This window comes from Oreochromis niloticus, linkage group LG5 (assembly GCF_001858045.2).
Source record: "Oreochromis niloticus isolate F11D_XX linkage group LG5, O_niloticus_UMD_NMBU, whole genome shotgun sequence".
Taxonomy (NCBI): Eukaryota; Metazoa; Chordata; class Actinopteri; order Cichliformes; family Cichlidae; genus Oreochromis; species Oreochromis niloticus.
In genome coordinates this window covers 28,608,775-28,633,370 of record NC_031970.2, presented here as the reverse complement: position 1 = coordinate 28,633,370, position 24,596 = coordinate 28,608,775, and the positions used below count along the sequence as shown (strand labels likewise).

General features: G+C 37.9%; 1 protein-coding gene across 5 annotated transcripts in view; it reads right to left on the bottom strand.

Annotated features, from left to right (window-relative positions):
* slc2a9l2 (solute carrier family 2 member 9, like 2) overlaps positions 1–24,596 on the bottom strand; it is a 90,475-nt gene that overhangs the window by 53,901 nt on the left and 11,978 nt on the right. For all 5 annotated transcript variants that reach the window (XM_003442766.5, XM_025907411.1, XM_025907412.1 and 2 more), the window contains 4 exons: positions 20,104–20,264; positions 16,643–16,767; positions 15,113–15,258; positions 3,897–4,029 (listed from right to left, as the gene is read on the bottom strand). In XM_003442766.5, the coding sequence (XP_003442814.1) occupies positions 3,897–4,029; positions 15,113–15,258; positions 16,643–16,767; positions 20,104–20,264 (565 nt within the window). The remainder of the gene's footprint in view (positions 1–3,896; positions 4,030–15,112; positions 15,259–16,642; positions 16,768–20,103; positions 20,265–24,596) is intronic.

Below are 24,596 nucleotides of genomic sequence, written 5' to 3'. Positions count from 1 at the left end.
CGCAGTTTCAAAACAGAGTTTTAATGGATAAAACTCTTAACTGGGACATAACATTCAAGAGCAACTTTTTATTGCCCCTATTGTGTCATAAGAGCCAAAAATTGTGCGAAAGACCATCTCCTCATTTCTTTCCTTTGTTTGAGGTCAGAAAGATGAAGATGTGCTGTGATTTTAAGTACCTCTCTGCCTCTCTGGCAGCTGCAGCTTACTGTGTTTCAAAGGCACTGAATCAGTGCCTTTGAAACAGAATTTTTTTTTTAAAAAAAGATTGTACACAACATTTATACCTCCAATCAATGATTTGTGAAGTATCAAAAAAAAAAAAAAGATTTGTAAAATATAAAAACATCATTTTAATTGAGTAACTGAGGAACTGAATTACTCAATTAAAAGAGGATGGACTTTCAGGAGAGGAATGCTCTCCCATTCTTGTGTAATATGGGATTATAGTTGCTCATTAGTCTGGGCAACTATCATCCAATAATGTCACCAATAATCAACTGGTGACATGTCTGGACTGCAGGCTAGTTCAGTGCAAAGCCATGCTGTTTGTAGTTTTACATTGTCTTGCAGAAATATGCAATATCCAGATATACATGCTATCTATGCATAGGCACTAGTGCACCCATATACCATCAGAGATGCAGGTCTTTGAACTGGCTGGACAATTTTTCTCATCGGTAGTCCAGAGGTGTGGTGTTCATGTTTTCCAAAACCAATTTAAAATTTTGATGTGTTTAAACAGTTTTACACTTTGCCTCAATCCAATTTAAATGAGCTTTGGCCCAGAGAAGACAGGGTGTCTGTCATGGTGTGGGGGGTTTGGTTATTTTGAGTTTTCTGGTTGTTAAGATTTTTTTAGTTTGTCTCTCATTGTTATCCTATCCTCTTGCCCTTCAGTTTTTATTACTATTGAGGGTTGAGTTTTGTTGTTTCTATCATTCTTTCATTTTGATTGCTGTGAGAGTTGTTATTCTGTTTTCGGTTCAGTGTACTGTGCCGTGATTTTAGTGTATGTATCACTCTAGGTCCTTAGTGTTTTCTTGTTAAGTCCCTGTCTATTTGTGTTACACGTTTTACAGTTGAGTTACTTACTTACCTATTTTATTTTGTAATTCCCAGTGTAATTGCCTGTGGTTTGTATTTAGTTTTACTTCCTTTGAATCACTGGGCTTTATTAGTTTCAGTTCTTCCTTGTTCCTCTCCTGTTTCCTCTTCCCTTGATTACCCTCAGTGTCTTTGTGTGTATATGTAGTCCCAGTTTCCATTTCCCTTTTGTCAGACTGCCTGTATACACGCCCTGTTATACTGGACTCACTTCAATGGTTATTATTAAAGGAGCACTTTTGACAGGATCATGTTCATAATGTGGCTTTGTTCTTCCTGATAGAGCTTTATCCTGCTATTGTAGATGACACGGTGAACTGTGGTTACAGACATTGGTTCCTGGAAGTATTTCTGAGCCCATCACAGGATCATGCCTGTTCTTAATGCAGTGCTGCCTGAGGCCGTGAAATTCACAGCTCTTCAGGTTCGTCCTTTGTGTACATCTCTCAAGTCCTGGAATCTTTTGATGATATGTACTGTAGATAATTAAATATTCAAAGTCTCCATGATTTTAAGGAATATTATTGTCAGGGGCTGAATCTTGATTTTCTTATGTTAGATTGCAATAATGTTGAGTTCTTGTGTTATTATTTAGTTAGGGTTTAGTTGAGTTTTATTCTAGCTTATGTTTCATCCATGTCTCCATGTTTATGAGTCGTTTCCTGTCTTCTGTGTACGTCTGTCTTGTCCTCTATGTTTAACGCTTAGTTATACCCATGCTTTCGTCTCCCTTATCTGTTCCCACGTGTCTCTCCTTGTGTTCTGTGTCTCCCCAGTCTGTCGTGTGTGCATGTTTCCATGTTCTATTGTCAAGCTTGTGTTTTCATCTCTACATTCAATTATGTTTCCTGTTTTACTTTGAAGAGACTGGTGTTTCCATTTTCAGTGTGTTTAGTTTTACTTCCCCTGTGGCGTCATGTTCGTTCGTGTCAGCTGTGTTTCCCCAGGTGTTTCCACTTCCGTCATTACCCTTCTGTGTATTTAAGTCCTCTGTCTTCATCTGTTCCGTGTTGGTTCATCTGTTTACTTTGCGTCAAGTCACAGCAAGTTACAGAGTTTTTCTTAATACTGTTCAGGTTCGTGCTCATGTTTTGATTATTTCACGTTTACGTTTTGCATGTTCCTGTTCGGTTTCATGTTCTTGTCTCATGTCATTGTTTTTATAGTTGATCCTAGGATTTTTCCCAGTTTAGGTTAGTTTAGTTCCTCCCTTGTTTCGCCTTGCCTTGATTTTGGTATTCAGCCTAATACAAGGCTTGTTTTTATTACACTTCTTTTCTTTTCTCCCGTGTCTGCTTTTGGGTCCACACTGCAAACACTTCAGCAACGGACGCGTGACGCATCATTCTGAAACTGTTCCACAATTTATAGAAGCATTTTTTTTGTAGACTGGTGAACCTTTTACTGCCTGTCTAAGATGCTCTTTTTATACCCAGTGATGTTACTGACCTGCTCCCAGTTGATCCAGTTAGTTGCAAAACAATCCTCCATGTGTTTCCTTTTAGTACCACTTACTTTTTCCAGCATTTGTTGCTGTAAAACAAACTCAAGTCTCAAGTTTGAGATGTGTTTCTGGCATTGAATTATAAATGAGCTAATATTTTTTGTGAAATACAAGATCTCACTGTTAAAACATGAAAGAAAAATTAAAAATAAAATATTGGTTTATGAAATTTGCATTTCATTCTGTTTCTATTTCCATTTTACACAGCATCCCAACCTTTTTGGAATTGGTATAGTAATATAAGACTGAATATTAAAACAGATTTTAGATTTTATTGTTTTGCTCTCATTGTATTTTACATAAAGGCCTGTATATGTTTGGTAGTTTCTTCCTGTCATCAGCATAGCAAACACATTTTTTACCAGTTTCAAACTAAAGTCAGTCTTTACATTGATTTTCTACATTAAAAAGTAAAAGCAATACTACCAGTGCTTCCAGCAACGGGAAAACTAACAGCTGATTTTAAATACAAGCAAACTACTTGGATATGATTTCGTTTGCAAAAGAAGCAACAAGTCAGTTAAAAAGGTAACTAAAAGACTTTTCACACACCCAGCTTTATCACTTATTATATAAGAAAAAAACAGTTATATTAATAATGGCTGCAATAAATTCCAAATGAAGCATGTCAAAATGTCTGCTGTGAAAAAAAATAATAAAAACCAATTATGTGTAGAATTAAAACCACTGAGAGTCACAGTTTATTTAACTCACATTACCAATGCACTTCTTTTTTGAAACTGCTTTACAATCATAAATAAAGATGTGAAGCCATCTCTGAGTCTTTAATTTAGTATTTGAAAGCTGTATTTAAGAATATATTTTTGCATTTAAAAGTGACGAATTCAGGAATTCACTCTCTGATTTGGTTCGCAGTTTTGCAAGGTCCTCTTAAAACCTTGGCCAGTATTAAAATCTGAAGTGTTTATATAAAGCAAAACTTTCACTTGTGAAAATTGTGTAGCTAGTCTTCTGTACACTGAAATTGCTGAAAAAGCATAAAACACTCTAAAAGCCACAAATCTCACCAGTGGGAAAGCAACCATGAACCTCTGTTTCACTAAAAAACTCTGTCTGGTCCCTGCAGATATACTCCAGTCACCTGAGTGACAGTCTTACTTCTTCAGACATTTTTTCTAACTCTAAAAGAGTGGTAATGTGTGGTAGTTGTTGTAAAGAGCAACAGCAGGGTTTTCAAACATAATAACCACAATGAGACACCAAAGCCTCTTGTGTCAGCCGGACTGCATTTTGCAGATGTTCTTAAGTGTTGTTTATGGAATACCTTTTTCCGCTCCAGCCTCATCCCTCCTCTCCATCAGCAGGTAGCGAGGACTCTCAGGGAGGAAGGGCAGCACACACAGCTGCAGCATTGCGGGCAACGCAAGGAAGGAAAACAGGTAAATCCAGGTGGACTCCTGCAGTCAAAACATCAACAAAAGAGCTGCATCAAAGGTTCAGACATGGAACGGCTACACCATATTAAACAGCGATAAAACAGATGTATATCACAGCTGTTACAACACGTTCCACTGAATGGGTGGATGCATTGGGATTTTTTTTAAGAATTTCTGCAAGATGATGAGGCTACTATTTATATTATGTGAATATAACATCATAGGCTATCGTGCTAGCAAATACTGAGTAGATTTAGTCAAGAATGTGAGGGTTTAGTAAAGCGATGCATTCCTTCTTGCATATATTTACTTAAAGCAGAAGGGGAATCTTTATATGGGCTGAAGGCCGTCTGCTGCTCTCATTAAATGTGAAGAGCATTTCAAATGTCAAGCAATGGTAATGAATATTGTAAAGTTTCTAAAACCTAATTTAGGAAAAAGAAAAGTTACAACACTGGATAAAAACAGGATGCAGGCATTTAACAAAATATGTGCTCAGATTTAATTTGATGGCATGGACTGCAACAAAAAAAAGAGAAAAAAAGAAAGAAGAAACTTGACAGGCACCTGTTACCATGGTGTTGCATCACCTCTTAACAACAGGCTGTAAGCATGTGTGAACTCAGGGGGGAAATTGCTGCAGTTATGAAGGCAAATAAAAGGTTTCACACCTCCTTTATAGGAGTTTTTGTGTCATAATATACTCAATATATTCAGTAGGTCACTTGTGTGGGCACTTTGGGCAGACCAGCTTAACACCTTGCTACAGAGTCATACTGCTATAATGCATGCAGAGTGTATTTTAGTATTATATTGTTGAAATAAGAAAGACTTTTTCGTTAAAAAAAAAAAAACAAGACTGAGTGGTTCAAACTAAGTGGTGCACTACACAACATCAAAACCTGATTTCTTAGACCGCAGACAAGATTTTTCCTTTTCATCAATCTCTGTATAAATAAACCCATAAACTTTGGTCCAAGTTAGGCACTATATTTATGTATATTTTGGGTTATTTTTGGCAGAGTAGTTTGTGTGTCTAGCTATAAAGTGTGTGCCTAATGCCATAAAGAGATTTCCACTAAACAATTGTATATTTTTTAACTAATCTACAGCCTCAAAGATCATTCATAACAGGTTTTTGTCCTTGTCCCATGTGGTCAGAAATCTCCTCCAGATCCTCTGAATCTTTTAATTATTTTATGTCCTGCAGATGATGAGATCTCCAAATTCTTTGCAACTTTATATTGAGCATTGTTAATCTCAAATTGTTTATCCAGTTGCACATGCAATTTTTCAAAGAGAGGTGAACTCCTGGCTTTACTTGTAAATGGCTTATCTTCTCCATAACGCTCTTTTTACATCCAGTAATGTTACTAATTCACCTCATCAGCTTTGAGTTGTGCCAGCAAGTGTGTATCAGAATCAGAACACCTTAATAATCCCAAAGGAAATTATGTGGTTACAGTTTAAGGTCAATTATAAATATCCAGAACATTACAGAGGTGAAATATATATGATTGACATTTTACATATGTATATGTATAATGTATATGTGTGTATATGTGTGTTAAATACAGGGTTTTTTTTTAAATTGAAGATTTCATCCAACCAGATAACACAACATGGCAGATAAGATAACAAGGTCTTTTCAGCGGCTTGCTCTTTAAAACATACTTTCATTAAAAGTACCCTTGAAAACAAAATCAAGTGATCCTTGAAGGCATCACAACAATCCGAAGTAACCGTGTAGCCTCACCACAATGGAGCGATTAAAAGTTATGTAAGTAGCAGCATGTGAAAAAGACGTAAAAAGTCACCCGCGCGTCATCACACATTGCTATTGCTTATTGCAAAGATGAGAGGATGCACAGTCTCATCTCTTTGCAGGGTTGTGCTTCCTGATGTCACTTTAGCAAATGGGAGGACAGTATGTATTCGTATGCACAGACTCGGAAGGAGGTGCCATTTGGACAGAAAATGTCAGCTCTGAATTTATGTGAACTAAATCCCCAAAGTACTTTCCAGTTTCCCAGGGATTAAGTTCACGCAAGAATTGGTAAAAGGTTTGTTTTATTTTTTTCTTGGTCATCTTCACCAACTGAACAAGCTGTAAACACTGACACATTATTGATATGTCAGACAAGATCGGCTTGTGTTTTTGTTATTCATAACTGACTTTTCTTCTTTTAAGTTTTGAGAGTGCTGGAAATAAAATTAAATTTGTGGGTGAAACACTGATTATTTATGAGTTTGTCTCTTAGCGACATCTTTTATATGATATATGCAGTGATGAAATATACTGGATATACAAAAATGTTTGGTTGTGCAGCTTTAAATCTCAAATGAAGCCAGGCTGGGAGAGTGAATCACTTCGTTATCTTGGGGAACACTTAGTTGTGTTTCTCAGTGAAGCCCTTCACAGATATTTCTTGGAACATAGAAAAAATATATAAGATGTATAGTTTTTTGTCTCTGTCTCTCTGATGCTGAACAGTGGATCATCTTATCCCAGCAGGAGGTGACAGTGGCTGACTAGATTAAAGCTCTATAGCCTGCGCTCAGAGATAAAGAATCTGTGCTGCAGGCATTGATTTCTGTGATCTGTACTATAAACATCTCATGTTACCTCTGCGTAATCTTCTGGTAAGATGTAATAGAAACTGCTTAGGCTGACAGCACTCACAAAGTGATTGTTTCTATTCTAACAAGCTTGTCAAGTGTGATTCAAGAAAAAAAAAGAAGAAAAACAAACTTAATTTAATCCTGTGATGACCCCATCTGCCTACTTGTTTAGTCTGTCTTGTTATTTCTTAAAACATCCATGATCACCCGCTCTTCTTCACCTATCTCTAGCTAACATGATCGCTTTTCTGTTTTGTCTAAATTATGAGCCAGTTCTTGATCAGAGTTTACGAGACTGGCAGCAATCAAACCTCCGCAGAGAAATGTCTAATAATCAAGTGGCACAATGCTTATTAGGTATACACACAGGAAACCATAGTTGACTTGGCAATTGTGAGACAGCTAAAGAATGATAAGTTGTGGGTTCACACTGAGGCCCTGTTCCATTAGTGTGTAACGCATTAAATGTTCTGTTTCACTCTCACACACCCAAATGCACATAAAGGTTTATCTGTGCAGTCAACAGTATGAACTAAATGCACACCTTTCAGTGTCTAATAATTGTCATCAACAAAGGAGACAAATATTTTACTGCCGTGTAGCTTTCCCTTTCAATTATTACATGTGAGATGTTGACGGTTGTACATTCTGGGATTGAACAAATGCAAAGCATGAGACATGCCTTTGTTGTTGGGAGCTGACAGGAATGAAATGGAGAAGATTTGCAACAGCAGCATGGCTTCATGAAATGCACAGAGGACTACTACAACTACCACAGGGGTTTTGATATGAACATTATCTGAGACAGAGATAATGGAAAGTCAGGTTTACCACATCTTTGATATAGACAGTTATAAACACTAACATTATCTCTGTGTGGCTAGCCTTAATTACCTTTGCTGACCAGTGCATTCCCCAGCCAAGAGGTGAACTTGTTCTGTAGCGATCTTTTCTAATCATTTAATTGCAAATCTTTATTTTCCACAACAGGCAGTGAGATTAAGACAGTCATTCACTGTCAGTGTGGCACTCTATCATTCATAATTAACACATGAAGGATACAGTGTGCATTGCAAAACGAAAAGTTGTCACTTTGGCATCTTTATACAAGTGTTGTGTTTTCCAAAGGCAGTGGTGAAGTTGGACTTGCATAATTACCTTTAGATGGATCATAAGTCATCATTCTGGTGACGCAGAAAGGAGCTTTCTAACGTCTGTTTATGTTTGTGTAAATGGTTGCACTTTGATGCAAACTTATAAAGTTGTTCGACTTAAAAAAATAAACACTGAGTAAAAATTTTAATAAAAAAAACCTCAAACCTCGGTTTCCTGGTGTGACATGTTTTTAAATTTCTACTTTCTAAAGTGTTTCTTGTCCAAATAGTTTCCCCGTACATGGAGCACAAACATTTATCTGGAGCCATCTTGTATCTGCATGATGAGGCAGATCACAACACCTCTTCCATATTTAATTCTCACAAAATGAGAGCCTACTTGGTAAAAATGTCATGGCACCAGGATCTCAGCCATTGGAATACTTTATAGATGGACATCTGCCAGGATCAGATGAAAAGCTGTTTGTGATGAAAGTCACCTTCTCTGTAAGCCTGTTTTCCCGATGGTCTGTCAGAGGAACAAATTGACCACTGGCCCTCTATGGTGTGTGCTGTTCTTAAAATATTAAAGAAGACTCCTTCTACAAGGGAAAATGTGAAAGTGCTGGATTCACACAGGCCTTAAACTCTTACCGCATATTATATTCTTTTCTATTATTTGACAGACAGACAGATGATTCATGCCCTGTGACAATGTGGGTTCAAAAATATTAACATGGTACACGTATAAAAGCAATCAGCTTGAGAGACCTTGGGCTTTCCAACAAATGTATACTCATGTTGCATTAACAACAAATAGAACATATTTGTTTAATTGTTTTTTTATCCTGTTAATAAATGAAAGTATGTATTCCCCATATATAACAACCCATCTACAGTCTAAGTATCTATGTGATAAAGAATGTCATGTGGAAAATTAAGTATACACAGCTTACAATAGACAGTATCCAGGTGTTAAAAATCAAACTGAGTTGAATAATTGATCATTAGCAAGTCTGAACGGCTCTATAAAAGCAGATGTTTTGGTAATTTACTGGTCTGAAGCACTCAGGTGTGCATTAATACAGACATCAGCAGTGATCTTGGAGAAGGAATGCTGCTCATCAATATGGGTAGATTTATAATGTCATTTCTAAACAATTTGAAGTCCATCATTCATTCTACAGTGACAAAGATTCACCAAGTTTCTAAGAGCAGACATCCCGGTAAATTGAGCCCAAGGTCAGACTGTTCAATGCTCAGAGAAATTGCAAAAAATCCAAGAGCTACATCTCACACTACATCACAGGCTTCAGTTAGAATGTTAAATGTTAAAGTTCATCACAGTACAATAAAGAAAAAGACTGAGCAAGCATGACTTGTTTGGAAAGGTTTACAGGGGTAAGTCTGTTCACTTTAAAAAGAACATTGCAGCACAGCTAAGCTTTGTAAAGTTACATAAAAAAAACACCTCAAGACTTTGGAACAACGTCCTTCGGACTAATAAGACCAAAGTGGAGATGTTTGGCCACAATGCACCACAAACACCTCATTACCTCTCAAGCATGGTATTAGCGGAGTGATGATTTGGGTTTGCTTTCTGGAGTCAAATGTGAGTCCGTCCCAAGCACAGCAGCAAATCTACAAGAAAATGCCTGGAAAAGAATCAAGGTGCTGCAATGGCCCAGACAAAGTCCAGACCTCAACCTAAGTGAAATGCTTTGGTGGGACCTTAAAAGAGCTGGAAATAAATGCATGCCTGCAAACCTCAATGCACTGAAGCAAAAATGTAAAGAATAGTGGGCCAAAATTCCCCCACAACAATATAAGAGACTGATAGTCATATAGAAAATGTTTACTTCAATGTACTACTGCTAAAGGTAGTTGTGCATCCTACTGAATAATGGGCTGTCGTTTTTCACACACACTTCTTCTGAATTTTGGTTCAGTTATGCTAAATAAATAATGAAAGTGTGACTCATGTTGTTGCTCATCGGAAGATTTATTTAAATTATTTTAGAACCTGTGAAGGACCAGATGATATTTTATCATGTCCCTTTCATATGACTCTAGCTGTAGTCAAGGCAGGCTGATAGCTTCACTATCTTGCACATGCTCAGTGGATGCCTGGTTAAGATCCTGTTCCTGCTATAATGTAAAACATAAACATGCTTTTTTTAAAAAGGACAGTGGCTTAGCATGAGGGTCACAGTAAGCATCATTTTTCAAGGTTCAACAAAACAAAGAATCACACAACAAGCGACATCTTAAGACAGCCACCATGAACAGGCCTGTTTGAGCTTCATACCAAAGTCAGAATAGACTGTAGCAAGGCATTATCATTAGATTTGTCACGTATGTCTGTGATTTACTTGTGAAATGAAAAGGAAAGAAACGTGGTAAGAGGGGCTATATGTCAACACAAAACTCAATTTAGAGATGTGGTCAGCAGGTCATTCTGACATGCGACAAATCAATGCTTTACAAATAAAAAAGAAATCCTTTTGTTTGCCTAAAGCTATAAAATGACACCAATATTTAATGGGAAAGTGCAAAGTAGCAGTGGAAGAAAATAGGAGACGAGGACTTCATCAAATCAAGAGTGAGTAGGTTTGCGTAAAGATATCATTGATTTTATTTTGGTTTATCTTTTTGAAACAAAGGTAAAAATGCAAAACGGTTTATAGGAGAATGAATTTGGTTAAGGAAGTTGAATACATTATTTTAATTATGTTTATCTTTTTTTCTTTTCTTTTTTTAACCAGAGCAGGAATGCATCACATATTTGCAGAGGACAACCATGCAAAAGGCAGAAGAAAGTAACAAAAAACCAAATTCATCACTACAACACTCGTGCCTTTATTCGGGATGGGCATTGGTCCACAGAAATTATGTAAAAGGAAGCTTCAGCCAAAATCCACTGGCTTGAAAATATGTTTGTCGCTCTTATATTATCGTTGTTGGAAAGACAGCTCATGCGCTGCTGGAGATGTGCATTATGCATATAGGTTTCTGAACAAAAGGATAAGCTCCAAACAAAGCAGGACGCAGATACAGTCTGGTCTTTGAAGCCTTTGAAGAACGTTATCAGACACAAACAATTACACAGACAAATCAGTGTCACTTCATATGCATTAACATCTGTTGCTGTGGTTAATGTGCTGGCACACATTTATGAATGCACACAGCATACAGGTGCTCAGCTTTTTACACTCAATTGCTTTTTCTTTGTTTCTTTTATGACTTGATTACACACTGAAAGGCTACTGGAGGACTAGGTGTGATTTTGTGAACAGGGATCAATTTGTGAAATGTGAAATTTGGAATGGCATGTTAATGGTTCTGCAAACAATGCACCGCCTACAGAAGCTTAATGCTAAGGGCTATTGGGTGTAACTGTTTCGGACGAGCGTGACAACCAGCAGCACAACATTACAGAAGACTTAAAAAAGATGGGGAGTGGGCACTTTAGATTTAGATTAAAGACATAAAGTGGATGGGTTTTTTTGTATCCATCCACTCATTATCTTCCACTTCCACTCCAGCGTCTGGGTTTTTTATATGTCACACAAACATCGTAAAGCAAAAGCTGATTTGTACCAAACTTGATTTGTAACTGCACATCCCTTTTTTTCTAACAAAAAAGTATATTTTTATTTTAGGCTTAGTTTCTATTTAACCTCCTTTTTAGGCAGAAAAATCCCTAACATCTCTGGGCTGCACCCTAGACAGGTTGCCAGTCCATCACATGGGTAACACAGAGAAACAGAAAACCGCACACTCTCACATGATCATTCTGGAATAAATATACATCATTTTTTTTATTTATATATTTTAAAATCATAATCCAAAACTGTCTGAGCAGGCTGGTGCCAAAAAGTGTAATGTCATACTTTAAATTTGGAAAAGCAATTCTGGGAAAACATATTCCATTATTATTTCTGTTTTAATATGATGCCAAAGCAAGCAGTGATCTAATGTCAATAAATTTTGCCAGGAGTAGAGCACTTTAGATTATTGGCTTTCTGTTCATATTACACAACTGATTTTGGCTTTCAAAGCATCTGTGCCTTAGGCTAATGTCTGTTTCCAGCCCCAACAGATAAACTGAAAACCTAGCATATAAATAATCTGTCATAAAAACATTTCAGCAGCAGACCAAGTCAACATGGCTAAAGTTGTGTACAGTGGGCAGTGAGGTGAGAAAGGATAAAATGGATAATATTTCCTCAAGGGTAAACAAGGTGTGTCTGAGAACTCCTACTGATAGCCTATTGAAATAAGGGACAGATAGAACCAATCGGATAGCGTGAAGGATAAAAATGTGAGTTTGTTGCTCAAGTGGCAGAGGAAGCCATTGCTTGTGGGCAAAGCGCTTTCAGCCAGCCTTAGAAAGGGAGGAGTAATAGTGTGAGCAGAGTTGGAACTTCTTCCTTCAGTATGACTTCATGCTTGAATGTCAAGTCAAAATGAAATTTTCTGTTATACTGAAGCTGTAGAGCGAATAAGTCTGCCACTGAGGCTCCATCAGTACTACTGACTAATAGAACGACCTTGACATTTAAACGCTGGTGGTTAATTCTCACCTTAATGTCACATAGTTGCCAAGGTCACACACAGACGTGAGAGGCACAAAGTTAAGACATTAATTAATGTGAAGCCAAAGAAATTTCGAATAACTTCAAATACAACCCTGGTCATTTTAGGCCAGGGGTGATGCTAGAGGAGCTGTTGTGATAAGCAAATATCTGTAACCTAATTTATAAACAATGAATGCTTTCTGATTGTAAATAAAGACAGACATGAAAACTAAAGTGAGGAATGAAAGTGGTTTTAAAAGGCTTTTTTCCTGATTGGAGACATCACTTTAATTCTTTTCGTCTTCTGATTTATGCTCTCTCTTTTTCAAAAACAAGACAATAATTCAGGTAATAAATTATAATTTCTTAATGACAAAGAAACCGCAGCTATGCACTTTGGTCATAGATAATGTCAGCTGCTCTAGAACTGTAGCAGAGCCTCTCTCGTGTAGCACAATTTGCACTTCCCTACCATTATTTTTAAGTTAACCCCAAAGCAAACACTTTAAAATAATATGCAAAGTAATAAAGGCATTAACCTCCTAAGACCAGAACTCTTTCATGGCATGCATTTTTAATTTCTCTTTGCTATTTGGGCTGATTGGGACCTGATGAATGTAAAAACAAAGAGTTATCTTTTTACCTGATTTTGCTCTACAAGGGCCTGATATCCACATATGAGGACGTTCGTTTTAAGTTTCGATAGAACAGTGGCAGTATAATGTCCCCGTAAGTGGATATCAGGCCCTTGTAGAGCAAAATTTAGTACTGTGGTCTAGACAACCCAAAATGTGAGGTTAAAGACCACATATATGGCTAACAGCAGAAGTCAGATTCCTAAGCATACATCAGCTCCACAATTAATCACATTTACGAAACAGAACCCCTCAAGATTATACGCACACAAAGTTTAAGGAATCTGTGTCTACAGTCTTAAGATGTTTCAGTCTTTCTGTCCTATACAATTAAGTTTTCTCCAAATAAATTTGAATGGACTAATTTGCACCTTATGGGCAGCATAGTGATGTCACAATTAGCACTGTTGCTTCACAGCATAAAGATCCTCGGTTCAAATCCACCATCTGTCTGTGGGAAGTTTGCATATTTGCCCTCTGTCTGCATGGGTTCTCTTCAGGTTTTAAATTGCTCGTAGGTGTGAATGTGAGTCTGAATGGTTGTCGCCTTCTGTGTTAGCCCTGCAACACACTGGCAACCTGTCTAGGATGTAATGTGTCTCTCGCCCTTTATTACTTGGGATAATCTCCTTGCTACATGCAGTTATAGAGAATTTTGTTTTTGCTTTCAACATTGAAATACTAGAAACTCCCCAGCAGCCAGGTTGTCTGGATGCGTTTGATCTTGGCATTGTCCAGTCTGGATGGAAAAGATTAGACTCTTTCACTGTCTTTACCAAAGCTTAAACTGATGTGCTGGTTCCTCTCAATGTGTGAACTAAACATGCCGAATATGAACAATTTGTGAGCTATCGGTGATAAAATAAAAATTTTTACTACTCATTAACTACTGTATTTTTTCAAGGTGTTTTTTCTAGTTAATATTGATAGGTTTATGTTGTAAGTCAGACATATAGTGGAACCTGTCAGGCAGGGGAGAGGAAACAAACAGGATCCAAGAAACAAAAGAATGCGCTGACAGCGAGCCTTTAGTACAGCTGATGCAAAAAATGCAAAAAATAACAAAAACCACAACATGAGGTACATGAAAATCCAAAGAGAATAAACTGGGCTGCACACACACACATACACATTGACAAAAAGGACAAAAAGCAGACAAGACTATAAATACTCAGAAGTCACTGGGGACAACGAACAGATGAGCAAGGAGACACAAGTGAAAGCAATTAACAACAGGTGAAAACAATCAGGGAATCAGAGGAGGACAGGAAGGAAGCAAACCTGACAGCAGACATGAAAGAAAACTACGCTTCAAAGCAAAACAGGAAACAACCAAAGGAAACTAACAAACAACAACACAAAAACTTAAGATGTCAGAGACTAGGGAACACAGAGGGACAGAGGCATGAATGCAGAAATAAGGTACAATAAGACACAGCCTGAAATACTGAGGAGACTACTACTAATACTACTATTAAAGATAACAATACACCGGAAAGAAGACAAAACAAGACAAAACAGAACATGTAACTGGTTACCACATCAAAAATAAGCAATAAAATCAAAGACTCAATAATGCGAGATTAGACTCTCACATTAAACTAGAATAATAAAAAAGTCAAAATCTAAAAATTCAACTAACAACAAAACACAAAATGTAAACCAAGACTGGAACCAGTTCAACCAGTGACAAGTGAGTCTCACAATAGGTGAATAGTACTTTAGCTAATGCATCACCGAAGTCATGACAGGTTCACATTTTACTTAAAGTGCCAATTTATATGACGTTTAGCATAATTTATTGATTCAGATTCCTCACTCACTCACACTGGCTTTGGGCTTGCTGAAACGCCTTTAAATGCAGTTTGTTTATGATCGCAGGACAGTGACTTGAGAGCAAACTTTATTACAGTCAAGGGAAAAAATAATAAAAATAATAAAGAAATTCCCCCCCCCCAGACATCCAAAGTCAACAGACCTTCTCCACAGACAGTATACTGAAAACTTGGAGTGATGTGGTGGTTATGTTTAGCCCACTTTTCATTTACTAAACTCCACTTTGTTGTCTTGATTTAAAATTTCTCCAGCCTCAAAACCATTCTTACAGAAAACAACACGACATATACAGCACACTTTCAAAATGTAATCGTTCATAGCCTCCTACACCACTAACCTGACCCAGCAGCTCAGGCAGCCCCAGTACTTGCCCAGTGAACACTCCTAAGCAGATTAGAATGGAGTTGAACTGGCCAATCATACCTCTGAAGTGTTTTGGGGAAATTTCTCCCAGGTACATGGGGAGAGCACTGAGAGCAATACCTGTCAGAAAGAAACAAGAAAACAGTATATTAAAACCTGGAAGGGACACACAATATATGGATGTCTATGTAGCATAAACACTCCTCTCATCAGTATGTATTGACATAGTAGAGGAATATGCATTCATGTATCTTATCTAGGATCTGTAAGCATCAGCTGTCTTTAAAAGCACTGGGGGTGTTTTTATCAGTATCGAAGTCTGTTTTGTTTTACCACATAAATGTAAGTGCAGACACACCAACAGCTCCACTGCACTGATACACATTGAACATCAAGCCACATTTCACAGTTGGCTGTCTTGAACTGTGGGGCACGGTCATGGGTACTAGTATTGATGGTCTGTGCATTAGAAACGGTCTACACTGAAGAACAAGTTAATACTTAAAAACAAATCAATTTCCACACACTACAAATTGTAAACAAGTTATCCCACTCTTCTGTAAATGTGTATTTTTTTTTTTTTAAAGGTAGCTACTATTTCTGCATTGTGGTATAACCAAGCTACTTTTAAAACCAAAACTGAGTTGCATTTTATGAGGTAGCACTTTTTTGGCACATGTGAAATCAGTGATCATTGAATTTAAAATGCACAATGGCTGCTTCAGTTCTAACACCAGAGGGGAAGTCCCGGGTATTTGACCTCTAATGGCGCTATCACCTTGGATGTGGTCTTTGAATGACCATCACTGAGTGGAAGTCGTGGCCTATGACACCATTTTTCTGCAACATAGGCTTGAGATACCTTTCCAGATGACTCTACCCACACTCACACATTGAGTCAAGTCATCTTAATGACTCATATGATTCAGGATGGGGGAACATCTCACACCAATTCACACCTGATGCAAGTGATTCGAACGACTGACACCAAGAAGCACATCTTAGCTCATGTGACCCCCAGGGACTGAAAGGAGAGTGGGTGATCTGCAGCCCAGGAACCAGAAGTAAGCCTCCAGTCTGAGAGCAAAGTGCTCTATTAGGATAATATGGTATTATCAAGTCTATAAGGTATGATGGGTCCTGATTATTCGAGATGTTAATATGGGAGAAATACAGTATTTCGTCCTCGCCCATGTCCAGTACTCTCACTGCAGCATTTTGGACCAACTAGAGGCTTTTCAGGGACCTTTTAGAACAACCTGATAATAATGAATTGCAATAGTCCAGCCTAGAAGTAAGTAAAAAAATCAGCGTCACTACAAGAGGTATGTAATTGACATTTTCTGATAAGGTCAACCAGATTTAACTTAAAAATATCATCATAATTTACATGATTAACTGAATGAATATTTTCTTTGTACTCCCTTACACTACCGCATTATGCTCTATATTGAATGTTCTACACTGTCTGATGAGTGGGAAATTATGAAAGCATATTTCTTACCAGAGTCTACCCCCATAATGAGTCGTCCAATGATGAGCATCTCAAAAGATCTTGACATTTCACCCAGAGACAGAAGCACAGCAGCTATTACAGCAAAGCTGTTATTCAGCAGCAAGGTCCCCTTTCTAAAGTCAGTAAGAAAAATACATGAAAAAAAATATAAAAATTAACAAAATGTAACTCATTAAATTCAATTTCTATAGTGCTTCACCTGGGATGAAAAGAACTTCACCTAACAAAAAACTAGCAGAGCAAGAACTATCAGAGATAGAAGAGTTTTAAAAAGCTAACATCATGGAATAGTTGAATAACTTTTTATAGTTTCAAAGGAACACATCTTTGAGGCCATCACAACAGAAAAATCAGTTCTGTAATGAAGGTTTCTTACACTACGCTCAATCTGAAACTATTTCATTATTGCTAGTCGCTAGTATTCTATAAAAATTAACCCGAGCTCCCAGAAGCACCAAGTCAGTGGGAACTGTTCCTCCTCTAGACAAGTAACAGTCAGTTCTCAATCACTTATTACATAACAGAATTTAGTGCGGCCTCTAGCTAGTTAACCACTCTGCTGCTACAGAACAGCAGAGGACAGAGGACACTATTACACCAGGTCACATCAGCTGTCACAACTGACCCCCGTTTCAAAGAGCATCTGTCTGTCCTGCCTGCTGAACCTCTTCTGTTGTCCGACTGTTCTGGTTTCCAGCCTTTGTCTTGCCCTGATCTCTTCTTTGGCTTTCCTGCCTGTTCCCCGCCGTATCTTAACCATTAGCCTCTGGCATGGCCCTGATGGAGCTCCACTTTCACAGCAGGTCCTGCCTTCTGGAGTAGTCTCTCTTTAATCCCCCATCTGCAGCACCTGGGCAGCACTGTTTGTCCGCCTTGCCACCAGGCCACCCAACGTCTCTGGTTCCCCTGTTCTCCAGCATCGGGCCATTTGCGTGTGATCTCCAGCTCATCTGCTTACTTTTACTCTTTGGATTCTACCTCCCTACCAGCCTTTGTTGACCAAGTTGCTTTTTTTCTTCAGCTTGCCTGTCTGCCGTGCGTGTGCATTCAGGTCTTGTCTGAACTGTACTTTTTTAATGTCAGGGGTCAAAGAAAAATGTTTTCTTCCTATTGATTTTTGCTATCTTTGTAGTGAGATGCTTAACAACGCCACTGAGACTCTCAGAGCAGCACATTTCGTAAGTTATAGCATTTGCACTCGGTATTTCAACATCAGCCACACAACACCAGCAGCATGATAATCAGCCGTGTTTTGTTTTTGAGACGAAGGCTTTTCTCTCTTGCTGTGTCTAAATCTACAATTAAATCTAAAATTTAAATACACTCATTTATGTAGTAGTGCAGTCGACCACAAATGTTTATTAATCTCTTTTCATGTCTGTGGTAAAATGTCCACGCGCTTCTATTGATTTTTTTTTAAAAACTAAACTTACCTCGGCTTCCCTGGCATACTTTGAAGTGTGTTTCATTTCGATTGCTCCATGCGTCCTCATTAGTTAACATATATATTCAACTCTTGTCCCTGACATCTGAATTTCAACCTTTCCGAAACTCTGTGTAAAACTTCCAGCTGACCCACAGATGTCTAGCAGGGAGTGTGGAGGGAAAATGAATTATACGCTTCAGCCTAATTAACACAGTGAGGATCGCAACCTGAGAAATCCAAGGTGAACCTCAAGGGTATCTTAATTGTCTGAAATGACTCTGAGTAAAAGCTTCATAAGTCTCTCTGTGACACTCGTGTCATTAGTGGATAACAGATTCTTTAGAAGACGTATCATTTCATAGCACTGAGGTGATTTTGTTAGGGTCTGAACGTGTCCCTTGAGGATAGTAGGACATGTGGCTCTGCAGTCCAACACGTAGATGAGCAAGACTTAAACCTAAATGCATCACACTGGCTGTGAGATTGGATCTCATTGTGCAGTATATAGGCTGTCAAACCAGTGCAAGTCAGTAAAGACCAATACCTTTTATGTCCTTGGAGTCACTGACAGCTTAGGCTTTTATGTCTTAAATCCATTACAAAACATACTGGTACTTGATCATTGTAAATGGAGGCTAAAGACAACAGTGAGATTACTACAAAGTAGATTTAAAATTATTCATTATAGTACTTAAAGGAACTGGTTGTCTAACTGAGCCTTGTACCAAAAGGGAGACATGAGGGACAAAAATAACACTTCTGCACTTTAAGGGTCTGTGTTTGTGTTTAACATCACTGTTATTTAGTCACAGGTGGAGAGGTGAGGTTGGAATTTTAATGTGCCTGTGGGCGGAGTCTGTCTGCTTCATCCTTTACGCATCCGGACCTGATCATTTAAAGGCTGGATGTTATCTCAGTTCCTTGCCATTTAATCCTCACTACAATAGTGAAGATAGGGCCAACTCTGTCACCTGTGATTAGCGCTTTTGTTCGCCAGCTAACCATGAGTCTCTCTGCTCCTTTCAACTGCCAGCCTCGTGCACAAGTGAGTCATCTGTCTCTCTGGGATTCTTAAATCTTCCGACTTGTTAAAACCTCCAACCACACTTCAGCCTGTTTCAGCTTGGAAACTCAAAAACCTGTAGAGAAAAGGACTCACCCACCCGTTCTACACCAGTTCCATTTGCCCACCACAGAAACCTTGCCCCATAGGCAGCTCCTGGGGATAAATCCACCTCTAACTCAAATAAGATGGTTCTAATCCCTACAATCAAGTCCTCAAACCGCCCCCTACATTTAAGCCATCGCTGACTCTGTCTCTCCTCATCCACAGAGCCATGCCTGACAGCTTCCACCACTTTAGATTTGTTTATTCACCTTATTGTAAATAAACTGTAAATAAACAAAATATTCATAAAGTATTCATAATAATAATATTACCAGTGTCATTTAAATTTAACGTGCAATCATAAATCATTGTGTTTTGTTTACCTTAAACTGAGCCCTACAAATCTTTTGGAAGTAAGTCCTCTGTCATGTTGCTTTGTCAAGAGTAAAGCTCCATACACTGATTAGCCACAGTGTTAAAACCACAATGATTTTGTTGGATCATTTTGTTAAATTACATCATACTGAGAAGCCAACAGTTCTGGCACAAACAAGGACATTTACCACCTGCCTAAGCACTGTTGCAGATCAACTGGTTAGTGGTTTCTTTCTTCCCCTGCTAACAGCAGCACAGCACACTTCAAAAATTCCCCTTTCTTGTGTTTGTGCAGCACAGTGTTATCCTGCAGTCCCTCGATTCCAATCCGACCAAGCATTTGTGGGACTCACCAGAACAAGCTCGATGCAGAGAGACCCCTCCCCACAACAAGCCAAAGCATCTACAGTGTTGTCCATATTCACTCATAACATAATCGTTTGCACCACACTGACTGCTGTTCGCCACTCTCTGATGAGTGAAGGATATAAAAGCAAACTTCTTACCAGCGATATTGTAAGCGGATAACAGTGTTCTCACCTGCCCAGGACTTTGATGATTAACGTGGCAGACAGGGCTCCAAAAAGGCCTCCAATAGAAAATATGGACACTGTGATGGACCAGAGGAGGGTCACCGTCTCTGCTGAAATAGGCTCCCCATATCTCTCAATCCATGTCTTATTGTAGAAAGCTTTAATGTACTGCAATACAAAAGGAACACAAAGAGATGTTTTAAATGTATTATTCATATGAAAAAATGATTAAAAAAAACAAAAAAGACAGATATTTAAAAAGTTTAAATGTAAACCTGGAAAATATCATATGTATCATGAGTGTATTTTTACATTTCCAATCTGACTTTATGACCTAAATGATTGTTAAATGATATGATCTGAAAACATTTTGTTTTAATACCAGTAATAATATTGGTAAGTTTTTATATCCGGTCTCCACAATATGCAAATAAATTAATTTCAGTAGGCTTAATGCAGGCACGCCATTAGCCCTGGGTGGCCCTGGATGTTTATTGAATAGCTCCAGATCTCATAAAAGAACTTTTTATTCTTTGCATCTGAATTCAAGTTTGTCACATGTGAAACACTCTTATCTCTGTCTGACCTACCTGCTCTAATGCAATCTAAAATGTGTTAATGTGTTCATATACATAATTGACTGACTTATTGTATCCAATAAAGTTAATAAATGACGTGTAAAACACCTAATCAATCATCACATCAAAAGTTTGAGATTTGGATAGTTTGGAGCGTCACGATTGCATTCTTTTTACAGAAAGGACAGAAGGGAGAACAAGAGCAGAGGCACCAAACTTACATGTCAACATACAAACTTGCATATAACTGCTTCATCAGCATCATAGTTTTAATGCTACTGCTTAAAGTTAAAAACTCAAATTGCACTGATTGCTTATTTCAGTATCATTCTGTCAAAGCAACATTGAAGCACCTGACTTCAACCTTTAAGTAGCAGAGAGTGTCTGACGTTTTACATAACTTTACTTTAAAAAATAGCAAATAGCTTAATAGCAACAAACTGAGTGACTTCATTAAGAAGTTGAAGCACAGGCTACAATGAGTCAGTGAATGCGCCGCATTAAATTATTGGCACCTGTGTCAACCCACGAGAATTCCGAAGTGTCTTCATCGAGCGTGAAGACGTCGGTTGCATAGAAAGCACAGAAAACGGCCTTGTAGTTTTTTGATCTTTCATTTAACAACTGCGACTCTATTGAATTCCTGTTAAACCAAAGCTGGAGCCCTCCCTGTCTTCAGCACTGTCAGGAAGGGCAGTGGTCACACAGTTGCTGTCATTGCTTGCTTTGGCTTAGGAGCTACTCATTGTAAGCATCACGTATCACGAGCATGATCGCCGGCTTTGCTTAACTTAAGACTGAAAAATGACCTTTGATGTCAGTTCAAATTTTCTGAAAACAATTCTATCACTGGGAAAAGAGGGGGGGTTACAGGTTACACCAGTTTCTACAGGGTTTTCATCACCCTTATTGCTACTTTTACTGAAGATCAGCCAAGTCACGTGCAATAGATAAATAATTACCAAAGATATTACTTCACATCATCATCACATCACTCCCTGCAAACTTACACCGAGTTCAGTTATTCATGTGTTCAACAGTTATTTCTCACCAGCATCACAGCCACAAAACACAATCTATATTTTTAGATTTTGTACCATGGCAACACCTGTTTGACACGGCTATATAATATTTTACGCTCACTGGTTTTCTATCAGAGTGAAGCTGTTCATGAGTCGATCTGTTGTTATGTTGTCTCAGTTAATGTCAAGCTGTCATAAGAAATGTTTGCATAAATAATGATTAAGACTCCTTCATTTTTATAACAGGTGTTGTGTCGTGGGGAGATTAATGCCATGCCACTATCATGCACATTAATTCAAAGATGTTACCGGTGCACCCAGTTAACTCCAAGAAAATGTCTTTGTGAAGATTTCTTTAGCAGGGTAAATTCAATTTCTACAGAAAATGAAGGTAGTTATACATTATTAATGAGTAAATTCCCATCATCTTGACATTGTCTGGAAGTAGAATGAAGAGTAGCAAATAGTTTTTTGCCCCTACTTTGATGCTTCCCCTCTAAAATGAGTAGAGGTTTGTGGTCTACTTGCATAGCTAATGTCTGATACCTCAAGAGTTCAACCTGTTAGAGTTCAATGGAAATGAATTTTTAACACTTCATATAATATTCCTTTGCCCACATTTGAAGATGGCTCGCTGCTGGGGGTGGCCCTGCTGTGCGTGGAGAAAGCTGAATGTTCATTTATAGGTTTTTGTGCCGCGTGTAGAAATGATTGTGGCTTTAGTGAACTATTAAAGAGATCGACTCGGGCTTTTTTGAAAGGTAGTGAGAATTCTGTCTGTAATATTCCTTCTGTTGTGTTATCCTAACTCTGCTCGACGTTTTTGTTGGTTTATTCTGTTCGGCTTTTGTAAAGACAGCAGGAGAAGTGGTGAGCCCTACTGAGGTGGAGGAGAGCCAGCGCTGCATAAATGATCAGCTAGTGCTTCTGGTGGGCAGATTCTATAAAGGGGAGTAAACAAAAAAGCAATGCCTCAACAAGGACATAAACTGGAGAATTAGCTGCAAAATACAGATTAAACAGTAGGTGGGACTTTTAAGCTTGCTAAGCCAAGCAGAAAACAAAATATCCAGGCAACAGATTTTGGGGTTGTGCAGAGTGGAACTGTGTGCAAAGAAGATCTGGAAGGTTAATTTTTTTGTATTTTTGTTTGCTTGTTTTTTTTTAATTACTTCTTAATTCTTTTTTTTTTGTTGTTAAGTGCATTTTACACCCTACTAATTCCATGCAGTAATCAGTAGGTCGCTTGAAAATGAGAACCCGTGTCTCAGTGAGGTTCATTTGTATAAATAACAGTGAAATAAATTTAAAATATAAAATAAAATCATCACATTTCTGAACAAATTGTTAAAAAGGAAAGCCTTAAGAGTATGTATGCTGTGTTTTGTTGAGTTCTACCAAGTATAGAGAAGTGAACGATTTGAAACATTAGGAATGAAGCCCTTAAGGTGCAAATAAAACCAGCCTGTTATGAAGTCTCGCACAGCCTAAATCCAGGGTGAACAGAATGTTTTTTAATGAAAGCAAAGCAATTTCAGTTATAGCCTGCCGCTAAGAAATTTGGAGGATATGTAGAAGGTCATGCATGTACAGTGTTTAAAGAATAATCCACTTGGACAGTAGCATAGCAGGTCCTAGAGAACATAATAAAATGATGTCCTTGACAAGAAAACAACATTTCAAAACTTTGCATTCTGAAATAAAAAACAGTGGGAAAATTATTGTCATTGTTTAGACAAAGAATGCATTGTTCATAAACTGTGCTCTGCTCCTCTTATTTTTCAGAGGTACTGTGACAAAATATGCAGGCTCTTGGTAAGCGTACAACTACCGCCCCCTATATATTGTTTTCAAGCTTGTTTGGAGGACTCATAATGTACTGAAGGCATACTGAGAAATACATCATATGAATCTGTTCTGTTAAAATATTCCCATATAAGGTCAATCTTCTATTTTCAAATTTATTTTAAAATATGGACACTGTTAAGAGCAGTATCCAAATGTGAAATTACACTGAACTGTCAGAAAGTACACTGTAAAACATAATATTATGCCTAATTTAAAATATAAAGTAGACTGAATTCAGTTTTTATCAGCTTTCTAAACTACAGCTCCTTAATCTAAGCTTGGGAATTGTACTACAAAAAAATAAAATGATTTTAACATCTTTCCAGTTTGTTTTGTGTTCAAGAAGCAACATGAAACAACAGCTCACAGTGAACCAGCAGCAAACTTGATGACACCAGCTCAGCCTCACTGTGTGTTTTACTGCCTTTTTATGACTATTATTTACAGTGAAAATACCACAAAATGATACATATAATTAACTATGTATTCAGTAATGATGACACATTCTTTAATGATGTGTTTATTTTAATTTGGCACTTATTTGGCCTGTAACAGAAGACTGTACATTTTTGGTGTTTGTCACTGTGTTTTCCACCTCAGGACCTCCATAGATATGGATGTCTTTTGCAGATGCATCAGCACATGTTTTGGCTATTTCACAAAGGATGAAAAGAAAGTCAGTGTGAAAGAAAAGGGACACTTAATAAGGGCATCTGGGAAACGTTTTGCCACTGAGGACAGATTAGCACAGCAGCCCTAGTTGTCCTTGGTTCTCTGTGTTTCTGACCGGGGGGTAAAATGTTAATAGAGGGCATTTTTGCACCTTTTTTTTTTTCTTTTGGCACTTGCATTTTCTGGTCACTGGCTCTCTCCTTTTTTTCAATACAAATATTATAAACCACAGAATAGGAGTACTGTTCCAAGAGACTACTATTGCCAATTAGACCTTGAGGTCAGCCCCGCCAGGTCCTGCCATTTCATCACTCTTCCTCACTGGACATGTTTTGCATCATGAATGCTTGTTAAAGCAATCCAGGCACAATCAAAGCAGA